Raw genomic sequence first — 13,279 nt, 5'->3', positions numbered from 1 at the left:
AATGGAATTTATCAACAAATGTAAGAACTGTGGTTAACTAACTATGTATGGATCCATCTGTATCGATGTACAGTATACTTTTGCTTTTGCCAGATTGTGTGCAGTTCAGCTTAAAATATATCTTTTCTACTGCATTCTTGTATCAAAAGCTGTCGAGCAGAATATTCCACTACTTCCTGTTTCCTACATGCCTATATTCCATCCATCAAAGGATGATTATGATTGTATGCAATCTTTTAGTCAAGTACAAGTACTCCAACTGCACAGTGCTTGGATTATCACGTCTGGCAGTTGATCTACCGTAGCACAGCGATGTTTAGTTGACTTGCCGAAAAATGATTGCGTCGATAAAACGTGCATCCAACTGCTCGTTAAAATAGAATCCATTGGCACTAAGTTGTTACTACCCACTATAGAATAGTACTGCAGGGTTAAGAAAGTCCAACGCTATTCAACTTGGGGCAAAATTGTCCACGAATGGAGTGAACTATATCATCGCCAGTTTGTGCAAAAGGATCGCTAGTGAATCTTTTTCTTTATTCAAAGGGATCACATGGACGTTTAATGTGTCCATATTCTACGATACTGACGGTCATTTTCTTGATCACAGGCAAGAAATGAATTCTCTTTCTTAAACAATTGGTGCAATACAAGCTAATCTTGCTCTACCATAAGCTATAAAATGGAAGAAAAAGGAGAAACTTACATGAAAAAGAGAAAAATTTCACTGATTTTCCTTTGAAAAATGGCAGGCGCACAAAGATGAGGACAGAACTGCCAATTGAACTAACGCTGTCAAATGAGTTGCACTCCTACTGTATGGCTGTAGTCTACTGTCCACTACTGTACAGCGCACGCTATAGACTACAGTATCAGGGATTGGTAAGAGAAAAATGGCATTGTGAAAGCAGTCACGTGTACAGTAGTACAGTACGGTCTTACAGTACCACATACTGTACTCCACGATCACAGTACAGTGTACTGTACCAGATTCCATCCTGGTACCCATTGGCTACCTCCGGAATTTGGGTACCGTCGCTAAGAATGAAGTCTGGCACAGTGCATTGGAAGGACAGAGTTCTGTCCAAACTGGATCGACAAATTGTGCCATACATGATTTTCTGTAAATGACTTTAATAGTGTAAGTGCTATTTATTGTACATTTGTGCAGTACTGCAGTACTGTATTGCATAGCCTGTTACTATGCTCTACTTAGTCTTCTTTTATCGCTACAGTACATCCAAAATACTGCATTGTACTGTACTGTATGACCGACTGACAGTACAGTACAGTATACAGTACGTGACACAATGTACAGTACAGTACAGTACTCTACGCATGACGTCAATTTGATGTCATGCTCGCGCATTCCAGTACAGTACGGTACTGTAGTAGTACACATACTGTACTGTACAGTACTGGACGAGTCATTTCCAAACAGACACGGAAGATCTTCAGTACAGTAGTTAGTACTGTACAGTGTACAGTACTAACTATGAGTACTGGAACTATTTTTTCGACATTGATCGCCTTATCTGGTATGAAAAGTCCGTCCATCCGAGGGGGTGTCCACAGTCAAGGTTTTATCTTTTGAGTCAGCGTACTGTACATGTTCTGTACTGTACAGTACTGTACACACTCTCAAGTTAATACTACAGTACTATACACTGTATACAGTACAGTACTGTACTGTGTACAACGATAAACAGCGATCACAAAAACTGCCAGTCGAATGCAGTCATGGACTTGTAGTTCATGACTATTCATAAATTAGGGACGAATCTGTTATATCGCTGTTATGCAGCGATATAACAGAGCACAAACTCAGCAAGGAGACAAAGAAGCTGCCGCGAGATAATATTATACTGTACATAGACAGAACTCTACAATTCACCTTGACAGTTTATAGTTTACAGTACTGTCGATAGGCTGATTTTACATAGCAAACAGGACAAGAAAGGGTAAAGACTGAAAGTGAAAAACACAACTACTGTATAATATAGTGTATATATTTACAGAATAATGGAGGTCTCTCAAGCCCTAATCTCCCTACTATACCTACACCATTGAGCTTAAGGCATTGACTGTTTATATCCAATCCTGCACAGTTCCTTACTTTGATGCAGAGTAATAATGCTAAGAGGCAATATGCACGCACATTTATGTTCTCAAAAGTAAAAGTCCAAGTACAGACTACTGTACTGTATGGCTCATCACTATTGTAGCATAAACACACACTGAGACCCTACTGTACACTGTACAGTAGAGTGTAGAACTGATGATACTAGTCCATCGCAGACTTAGGCCTTCGGTCAGTCTGTCCGATGTTTCGATACCATTCAAAAATCGATACCCATGAGCGCCACGATACGGCTGGCGGCTGACTCTTCCTATTCACGCAGTTCCTGAATCTTCATCGTTGCCATGTCGATGGATATTGTGCTGGCGTTGGTCCCATTCCAAATGACTTTATAGACTTTCCATAAGGATATTGAAAGAAATCTTCCTTCCATTTACAAATTTGAAGACTATACAACGACGCTACGAGTAGATTCATATTGAGATCAGATCAGACTTGCAGAAAGTGAAATAGGGTCATGGATACTATTTACTGATGCAAGCATTACTCGTCAATCCCATACTGAGATACCAACGATGATACAACCATTGTGAACGTTGGAACCAAGGATATAATATATACAAACAACATATTAATACAAGTTCAATCCATAATTAAACAAGATTGAAACTTGAAGGAAAAGCCTGTTTTGAACTTTTCAAAGTTGATCCGTCTATTTGTTAAGAATCTGTTACAAAGCAAATTCATCCACTAGTTTACCGCTTCCAACTGCCTTTTACAAGATGGCTGTCCAATTGCCAAAACTGGATAATAATAATTATTATTACCAGGTATTATTCACCCTGGCAGATTATAGTATTCAATCTGATCCTCCTGAAATTCTCCTGGCTATTCGTGCTCTGACTGCTGTCTTGAAGTACAAATTACCGTCGTATTATCGTATCAAGGCATGCCTTCAACTTGGCAAAATTTATGCAAAATATACTTCCAATAGAAATGAAATGATTTCTTATTTTTATCAAGGGGTAAGCAGTTTAGTCTCACCAGTTCTGTCTTCAGCTATTATCTATCCGATAATGATCTTAATACAGCCTAATTTTTTTGTCATATATTCATTCATAGGTTACAGAATGCGACAAGGTAAACTGACTTAGCCTTCAATCCAACAGACATTACCACGTACACTTGCCTTTAACCATTACCTTCATAGAAACATATTCTAAGATTCACTAGTAACGTTTAATATTTTTGCTGCTGATGGACACGATCAACTTTCTATGTTATTGTATAGTCACCATGCTTAATCACGATTAACACTGTGTAGTATGTTGCTAGGGATGGATATACGTTTATTTCACCTTCATGATAACTTACTTTCTCCAGATCAAGGTTTATTAGTCTTGATACCTTTCATCAACAAGCAACAAAGTCTACACAATGTAGGATACTGCAAGTCTATTCTCTTAGTGAAATGATATTATTTAGTCCTTAGACGTTTTATTCATATCGAGCTGCTACTTCTTGCTTCACAAGATTCTTACTTATTACAACTGCTCACTGTAGCGCAATATAATACATACGTCATGGGAATATCCTCAACGGTGTTGCTGTATTATAACTGATACCACCGAATTTACTCTTGAAATACTCATATGAAGATTCGATATCCAATGAAGCTTTCTCTGAATTCTTTACTTATACTTTAAAAAATACCACAGCCGCATATAATGTTGTTAACCATTGCCTTGTTCACCATACGTATATAAAAGCCCTATCAACAGTTTATACTGTATCGCCTTACTTTACTAGTGTCTGATTGACAGGTCTATAACCTGCTTGTTTCTATTGACAAAAAAATAAGTTATTTTAGCCATACTATAGATAATGTACAAATTTCGAACTGAAGTATTACAATTGATAAAAATGCTATAATCTAACATCGTAGTATCATTAACAAAGAAACCTTGTACATATATAATCTTCTTCTTGATTCCTTTAGACGAAGTACTAAACTTTCTCTACTGTAATTTTTTAACCGCTATATATTTATTTCCTGTTAATATTAAACCATTTCTGAATTTTAGTCTGCTGATAATAGCGAAATGAGAATAGAATTATCCTTCCTTCTTGCCGAAGAATACCAATCTATGGTAAAGTAACGAAACAAATTATGAAGTTATATGTGAACTGAATGTTTGTTTTAATTGATAAAGCGAGGTAATTCTTGCTAAATTCAATGTTTACTAATACCTTCAGAAACAGCTAGACAATGCGCTACACTTGCTTTTAAGAATAAGAGAATTTACAAGAACCTATCCTCGTTGGCATCATCGAGTTATATTTAAATTAGTTGTGAGTAACAATTTATGAGATCGATAGTGTAAAATAGAAATAGATAGACATTTTTGTTTATTACGAAAAAGCGAAACGTTTAAGCAATAGATTAGTTAACGTCTGTAAATACTTTTCAATGTCACAGAAATCTTTATGGCCTTTTGCTATTCTATTTTCTAGTTAATAAATTAATACTTCAGCACATCAAGTCAACAACATCATTTTCTTAAAGTCCAATTGCTATTATTTTAGGGTATATACTATGTAAAAGGCGCTTTTGATAGAGCTTTCAATATACTGCAAGATGGTATATCGTATTTCTACCAAAATGGGGTTGTCAGGTTCGACTTAATAACTAAATTGTTATATATTTAACAATGCACTAGTTATTGTACAGTGTAATATCTAGATGTACACAACTCTTTAATACTTAAATCAATTAAAAAATGACAGCTAGTGTTGATAAGCAGACATCAATCATAAATAACACCAAAGCTTAATTTTTGAACTCTTAATTAAATTTTTAGGCTACAAATACTTGCCACAATTGCGCAGGTATAGATTATGTTTTATACACACATATAGTCCTATACTATATCGACATAAAAATTATTTACGCCGAAAATTTTCTACGCTTTCCTAATAATTATTCCCTTCAAAATTCTTAGCTAGCTTTAATTCAAGGAAATTACTCTAAACTGGCGCCCGTATTCAACGAATCTGACGTGTTGATAGCGAATTTAAATGTGCATCCTAGTATTATAGAACCAGTCAAAGCACATCTGTTCTGTTTTCGGGTTTATTTCCTAATATCAGTAGGCGAGGTAGAATCTCTTCGCTTGCGATTTTCTCACAACTTTTACAAATATTTCAATTAAATCTTATTTTATACTACAGATGAAACAAGCTTCAGTACAACTGAAGCAGCTACAACAGTCAATACAGCAAATTGTTTCCCTTGCCAAGCCAGGTATTATACTACGTAATAAGAAATTGCTATTAATATTATTTTAGGGCTGTAGTAGAAGTGCCTGCTTATTAATATTATTAATTTGGAAATGGCAGAAGGGGATAGAATAAACGAGGACATACTTCCATTATTTTGGTTATCCAATGAAGAACTTTGTGTGCTAACTTATATTGTATGGATTGCAATTGCTTGTACTATTATAATTATCCATAGCTTATTACCGTTCGCAATTAATGTTATGTAAAATTAAATGTTATAAAACTGTTTAAGTTACAGTTTACCTTGAAAAATATGTGATATCACTTATTGGATTTTTACCCTCCCCTGCAGATTACATCCATATTTCATACATATAGTGGTCAAATCGCAAAGGCTGATAAATATATTAACAAGGCTAGAAATCAGTTAGATGAATTAGCGACGAACGCCACACGTTCTATGGAAATTAGATCTTCTATGTCGACATTATATCGCTTGCTTATATTCAAACAACTGGTAGTTATTAATCTATTACTTGGTCGCCCTGCGAATGCGCTTTTGCCTGTAAGTAAGACGAGAATAAAATATTCTACGGCCAATGTTATTATTTTCGTAGAATCTATTTATTTAATATTCGGGCAATTGCTATATTTTACATGCTTTGGTAATTTGATTTCTGTCCTTCCAGATGCGTTCGCTTATTGAATTGTATGAGAATAACAAGCAGTTATTAAGTACCGAGCGAAGCACTGTCCACGCCCTATTGGTAAATAGGATTGAATAAATTTATCATTGCTATTTTATACTTTTGCAAAGTATACTTGCTATTTCTACCCAACGCCGCTAAAAGAATAAATTAATTATAATGACTTTAGGGAATGTATGCTATGAATCTCGGCAACACGGATCTTGCAAAATATCACTTCAACTCTGCTACCAACGTAAGTTATCGTCATTTATGGTGAAAAGACTTCTCTTATATAAATATATATACATATAATGCACTATATAAATTGCAAAGGCACTTCGTATTGAATATAGTATTATCTTAGTACAAGTGTTGTCAAACATTTAGAAATTTACAGTTTAACTTTTGGCCTAGTCAACGTACCTTCGCAGCAATTTGCAACTGTATAACAAAAACACCAATTGATTCTGTTAATTTCAAGCTATCCCAAAGATACGACGTAAAGGAATATTTAAAGCTCTTACAAGCAATGGTAGTACTTAACAGTGAAGCCACAACTAATAAGGTTTGCAAAGAACATAAGGCAAATATTGATACTTGTGTACGCTGAAAGGAACACCACGTAACTGATAGTTAAACATTCTTAAGCCTTTAGAACTTAACGATTGATACAACTTCAGATTTCGATCATTATGTTACCTGATTGGTAATCATTTATAAATCACAAGTAACTATTTTAATCTATGACTCTGCATATATCAGGATAAATATAACGATATTGTATGTTTTATCTAAAACTCTTACAATGTCATATGGTATAAATATATTACGAATCTGTATGAATGCATTAGCTTTGCGATAGTTGTACTACGTGTTATGTGCATATCAGTACTGTATATGTTGAAAATGCATCAGTTTATAATAAATTATTTCTATGTTACAGTCTGAGCCTATCTTACAAGAAACAATGCCGGAGAATTTACCAATTCGGTATCGAATCTTAGACAGTAGATTAATTAATCCTATGATTAGCATCACTTATTGCGGAATATTATTTTTGTAAGGAACACCAAATTTCTTGCACTATCTTATCTCGTGCACGCAATAAGTCAATTTCAATCAAGTAGATTCGATGACGCTAGGTAATCTAGCAGAAGCTCTTATCGGTCTCTGCAATTAAAAGTAACTATGTAAGATAAAAATAATTACTTATTTTGTACGCTCTAGAACCTTATCTCGTGAAGCGATTAAACTGGCCTACAACGCTGACATGTTAAGTATGACTGCTGCTGGCTTATCGCTTACTGGATATACGCTTTTACATCAAGGAAAACTACAGGTAAAGCTATTGCCATGGTCCTGCTTTTAAAGTTTTGGCAGTCTCAAGAATGAACTAACCGAGTTATAACTAAGTATTCACTGGGTAAACTAATCGATTTTTCAATTTGTAGGAATCATTGGATGTTGCTACTTCGGCGCTACAAATAGCAAGAAATATTTCTAATAACTATACTGAAATTTCTGCCTTACTGTTACTGTCAGGTTTGTTATAGTAATCAAGGACGATGTCATCACTGTAGCTTTACTAAAATTCTACTACCACTTAATATAAAGGTCGTTGGTAGCCTTTTACGATAGCTACTAATGCATAAGTTACTTCAGTACGCACTAGCATAGTCGATGTCTATAGCTATCAATTTAGCTTATTTTACAAGAGTCGCTGTATTATCTTCTCTTACTGTAAATTACTTTCAGATATTTATCGATTTGCTGGTGATAACACTCGAGAAGAAGAATACCGTACCTTGTATAATGGAATCATGGATGAAATCAGGCAAAGTGCGTATTGCCTAGAAAAACTTTTACCACAACTAAGACTTGAAAATAAACTTTAAAATTTGTTAATATTTCCTTACTAATTGGCTACTAACCTGAATGTTAACTAACCATTCATTAGCAACTTCTTAACATAATATTATTATGTACCATCCTTACAGACCAATTTGAAGCCTCACGATCCCCTTTATCAAATGTTGTCCAAGTAAGTTGTCTTGATAGCCATGTTCATAACATGGGTGTTGAGTTCAAACATACGATACAATACTGTATTCTGTATCTAACCATTAACTTGAGAATAAGCATTTTCATTGAATTTTGCATCTTTATTGTTTTTAATCGGTGTGCAATTAACTGTGTATGAAGTGGACAGATTAGGACCTATTCAAGTTAGGGCAATATCGTCACCCATAACCAATCTAACATACCCACAAATGTTCAGAATTGAAATTCTTTAACATTTTATAAAATTGTTTCTGAATTTTCTGTAGTAAATAAATCTTGCTATAAACTATTTTAAAATTTTCGACTGTCTTTTAAATGGCTTTTAATTTTTCGCTTACTAATTGGCGATAATGTATACTTCTTATATTCGTGGCCAATCTCCTCCATTACGGTATCATATAATCATATTAGTTCTTAACTGGGAGGAGTAAAACAGTATCTCTAGTCTTGCCATTGCCATTAGTAATTCTCTGTTATCTTACAGTATAACAAAACTGTAATGTAAGTATGGCGCAAATAAGTAAATGATAATGTTTACGAATTGCATTTTTATTGTAAGGTTTATACAAAAGTTTATATCAAATATTCTTAAACCGAGTATACATTTGTACAAATGCTATAACTGCTGCTTTAAAAACCTTACTAACGCGGCAATGTACCTTCTTTTAGATTGTGCATACAAGCATAAACAGTAAAATAAAAGAATAAATTCTACATAAAATAATTAACATTTGACTTTAATTTTCTTGCTATAATAGTAGCTATGAACTTAATGGTTAAGCTTCTATTAGCAGTTAATAAAATTTAATTACATTCGACTCCAATTGTAATTATCAGGATTGCCTATCCTTGTTCATGTTTGCACATTAATGAGATTCCTGAGATATATATTATATAGTTATGGTGTAAGACATACGCCTTTCTACACTAGTCTAGTGGAAAGGCGCATGATAGGGCATTATGTTAGTGAGGAAAAAGACCTTCTATGGCCATTATACTGTACTAAGTGATTATGATTTGGTGATGTATTTCTGTAACAAGTAAGTAAGTACAGTTTTTGGATTCTACATTAAATGAAGACTTTGAATTTAGTCAGTAAAAAGTTATGACAAGGTATGAAATGTTATGGACTTATTGTCATTGAGAATATTAGAATTATTTCTTTTATTAATCCATTAAGGAAAACCACGAATCTTTTCCTTATACTCATTTTTATTTACCCAATATTCATTAGAAAGGTAGATCTAATAATTAATAGCAAGCTTTGAGGCAGATATGCTACGGTCGGCGAAGGAAAGCTACCGATGCGTTATTTTCTAGATAGTGTATGCAGCATAATGCCTCTAGTGTTGTCCATCGTATAGCGTTTGTCATGACATAATTATAAGTACACTTGGATACAGTAGTGTATGTTGCGCACTGCCACTACTGAACTTTGATGCAATTCTATATTAGCCGCGAATGAAATTATTAATCATATTGGACCAATAGCTTATAGCAAATATATAATTTATGCGTAGTAAGTTCCCTGTAATAGCTTTCAATGTTATATTATTACTACGGGTATATGTGGAAATACGCCTAGAATCGTATGCGCACAGTAATATAGTCAAATAAGTTATATGCGCAAAATAGACTGCCTGTGTCATACATTACACTATATAATAATCCTCACCATCTAACGGTATGGTACTCACTGCCTTCATCATAACCCTTATGACTGGCAAGAACTTACGGTAACGTAGCAACTTGGAAGTTCATTAACGGTATTTTTATTGCGATTTAATCATGGCGAAACCGTTCAATTTCTTAACGCTGTTGGATGACATTCAATGCCATCTTGTGAATAAGCAATTGGATGAAGCAAACGAGCTCATTCATTTAATCCATTCCAAATCTACTATTGAAGATGTAGCGACTCCTCTTTTAATTATCTCGAAAGCGATTCAAATCGCTGAAAGTCAAAGTCAGCTATTAAGTACGAATGTTCTATATCGATTGGTTCGCTTTGCTCGTGAGATTGCTGTTTTTTCCACTAATCGCCATAATCTTAATACCGATCAGGGAGATACTAAGAATATTATGAACGCTGTTAATACCCTAATTGATACAATTCATAAATTTTTCAAACATTTAGTTAAGCCTAATTATTCTTGTACAGTCGATGCTTCGCCATATTTAATCTTTGCTGAGCTTGATATTATTTACCATTTGATACAAGATGCTATCGATAGTAAAGCTGGCGATAACAATCCATTTAATATTCGCGACTTATATCATAAGGCCTTTAAAATTGTACAAGAAGGGCTTAAAGTTGGTTGTAAACCATTAGAAATGCTAGCGAGTGAGCTAAACACTATCCTTTGGAACCATCAATCTTATAAAATCTATTATATTGGTATGGACATTATGTGTCAGATAGCTTGCTGTAATCAATGTAGCGATTATCAGCGACAAATTGCTTATTGTGGATTAGAAGTCAACAACGATAGTGGCTCTGCAACCATAATTCGAGCTTTCAGTTATTTCTGGGAGAAATTTTCGGAATCTGACAATATGCTGAAAACATCAAGTCTTCAATCCAACATTATTATTCAAAAATGGTTAAATGACACTATAAGCCTCCTACAATCCCCAGAGCTACCTTTGACTGTACAAGAAAAGATTAAATTAGATATATGTCGAGCTGCTGATTGCGATTATCCTTATATCGGTTACTTGTTGCACCATTATAGGAAACAAATTAAGCCATTTTTAAGAGAAAATGTGCCGATAAAATTAGAAAAATTGCTATCAGCTGAAGAAATTGAAAACATCCAACTGTCAAAATTTGAAATAAATTCATCTCAATCGCTACTCCCTGTTATTACTAATTTACCAATATGCGAAGATTTATTACCGCGCGACCACTACATTCATGAATTACACGAAAATCTTAAGCGTAAGCATCAATGCCAAATCACTCAGGCATCAACCATTGGAATGGGTGGCGTTGGAAAATCATCTGTAGCTATACTCTACGCTCAACAATATCAAGAAAATTATGATTTAATTCGATGGTTTCATGCTGAAACTGAAATATCATTGCAATATGGCATGGTCATACTTGCAAAAGACATTGTCGACAAAGGAAAGAATATCGATCCGATTAGATATGAAAAAATCGCAAGGGTTCGATATTGGTTCAATGAATATTCAAAGCAGCATCCAGAAATCTTTAAAACCTCTGACGATGGAAAAATGATCACAGTTGCGTCTGAATCCTACAATGACAAAGGAGGAATCATTGAAAAACTTGTTACTGCAACCATGGAATTTATAGTCAGTTATTGCCGCTACTTACTTATCTACGATAATGCCGATAGTAAAGACAAGGTGCAACGATACTTACCTAAAAAAACAGGTAATGGCCATGTTGTAATTACATCAAGGCATAGAGAATGGACTGATGATATCGACTACGTTGAAGTGGAGGTCTTTAACCGTGAAGAATCTACCGCTTATTTATTACAGCGTACTAAATCAGATGACAAAGAAGCAGCGAATGCAATATCCGAATTGGTTGGTGATTTGCCTCTAGCGTTAGCGCAAGTAGCCGCATGTATCCGACGGACCGGTCTTAAACTCACAGGTTATCTAAGCAAATTGAAAAATGAAGAACAAAACCTTTGGAAGGGAAAATTTGGCCCATCATACTATCGAAAATACATTGAAACTTCAACTGGACAAGTCAAGTTAAGTGAGCCTTTGACACATATCACTACGTGGACATTAACTTTGTCACAGTTGTTAGAGCAACACCCTATTGTTGAGCATATTATGATTTTAATTGGCTATATTGCGGCTGATAATATTGCAGATTCTTTTCTGTATGAGTTTTGCCAACAGCAAGATCCTAATATTACAAAGAGCGATTTCGATGAAGGAATTTTAGCACTGATTGATTACAATATCTTACATATATCGGATGATTCAGGTGAATGTTATGACACTCATCGAATAATTCAATATGCCATACAAGACTACATACTAAAAACTGTATCTGCTAAAGTTGGTCATACGTCAGAAGACTTAACATATCCTGAAGATATTGTCTTATCCCGAATCTTGACCTACCTGACAGGTGTCATTAGTGTTGAAAATTATCAAGACAACGTTGATATTGATAAAAATAAGCATTTAATTATGGCAGTCGGCCATACAGATCAATTTCGAAAGCATGTGAAAACAAGTCAACTTTTGCAATATCAACTTCCTTACTTAGAAGAGCAGATGTTAAATTTAATCTCCAAATTTAGCGTGGTTGATAAAGTGGAGCACATCACATTGGAATCTCTAATGCAAATAGAAGGCTTTCAAAAATGCAAGATTGATAATTGAATGATTATAACTTGAATCTTCGCTTCAAATTGACTATTGATTAATTATGCATGTTGATCGACAAGTGCTTACAGTTTATTATCTGTATCATAGCATCGGTTTTTTTTGGTTTTGTTTTATTTTGTAATTCCTGAAGGCATTATTCGCTCCAGAGATTACGATTGCTAACTGAGTTATATAATATCTCACTGTTAGCATTAGATCTGTTTTACAGTAATTTTTATCAAGATGCAAAATTTTAAAGCCATTCCTCTCCTAATTTAAAAATTTTTTTCTCATTGATTGATTGATAGTAAAAGAAATTTAAGAAATTTTATCTTTCTCTATACGAGTAGAGGATTCAGTACTGTAGTTTAAAGCCAAAAAATAAGATTAAAATAATGCAAACTTTATTTTTATTATTCAATACAAACATGATGTTGCCATTTATTTGCTTCCCTACTCCTCCAGTTGATCATAATTAGACTTTGAAAAGTTTAATATCTGATCCCTCAAGGGGAAATCACTATTGGTATTGTATAAGATCATTATGTAGTATTTCAACCTAGCTATGTTCAAGGTTCGATGGGTTATTGAACTATGACACGAAGTAATGTGAATACGTGCATTAATTAATTTAAATATATATGAGGATTTTTTTTTTCAATTGCAGCCGCTATATGATAAGCCTATAAAGTTGCATAAAAGTAAGATGATTTTTAAACCGTTGGCATGATACAACATTTCATTATTCAACGACGCTAATCGATCCTTGTAGCTAATCTTTTTCTTCTTGTAGAAAATAAGT

At 34.2% G+C, this 13,279-nt stretch overlaps 2 protein-coding genes across 2 annotated transcripts; both read left to right on the top strand.

The window, feature by feature from the left end:
• Nucleotides 1-2,862: 2,862 nt before the first annotated feature.
• TRIADDRAFT_60366 (uncharacterized protein) lies at nucleotides 2,863-8,704 on the top strand (the record flags this gene model as incomplete). Its single annotated transcript, XM_002116405.1, has 16 exons — nucleotides 2,863-3,105; nucleotides 3,203-3,220; nucleotides 4,165-4,230; nucleotides 4,337-4,432; nucleotides 4,667-4,755; nucleotides 4,942-4,969; nucleotides 5,715-5,927; nucleotides 6,052-6,129; nucleotides 6,239-6,304; nucleotides 6,533-6,616; nucleotides 6,995-7,041; nucleotides 7,279-7,390; nucleotides 7,503-7,593; nucleotides 7,807-7,890; nucleotides 8,049-8,092; nucleotides 8,672-8,704. 16 exons carry the CDS (start codon nucleotides 2,863-2,865, stop codon nucleotides 8,702-8,704), a joined length of 1,392 nt encoding a protein of 463 aa, XP_002116441.1.
• A 1,196-nt stretch (nucleotides 8,705-9,900) lies between these two features.
• Nucleotides 9,901-12,492, top strand: TRIADDRAFT_60365 (uncharacterized protein; the record flags this gene model as incomplete). Its single annotated transcript, XM_002116404.1, has 1 exon — nucleotides 9,901-12,492. The coding sequence occupies one exon, from the start codon at nucleotides 9,901-9,903 to the stop codon at nucleotides 12,490-12,492; it is 2,592 nt and encodes an 863-aa protein (XP_002116440.1).
• Nucleotides 12,493-13,279: the final 787 nt, after the last annotated feature.

This window comes from Trichoplax adhaerens, genomic scaffold, assembly GCF_000150275.1.
Source record: "Trichoplax adhaerens TRIADscaffold_15 genomic scaffold, whole genome shotgun sequence".
NCBI lineage: Eukaryota > Metazoa > Placozoa > Uniplacotomia > Trichoplacea > Trichoplacidae > Trichoplax > Trichoplax adhaerens.
This window is presented reverse-complemented; position numbering and strand designations above follow the sequence as displayed.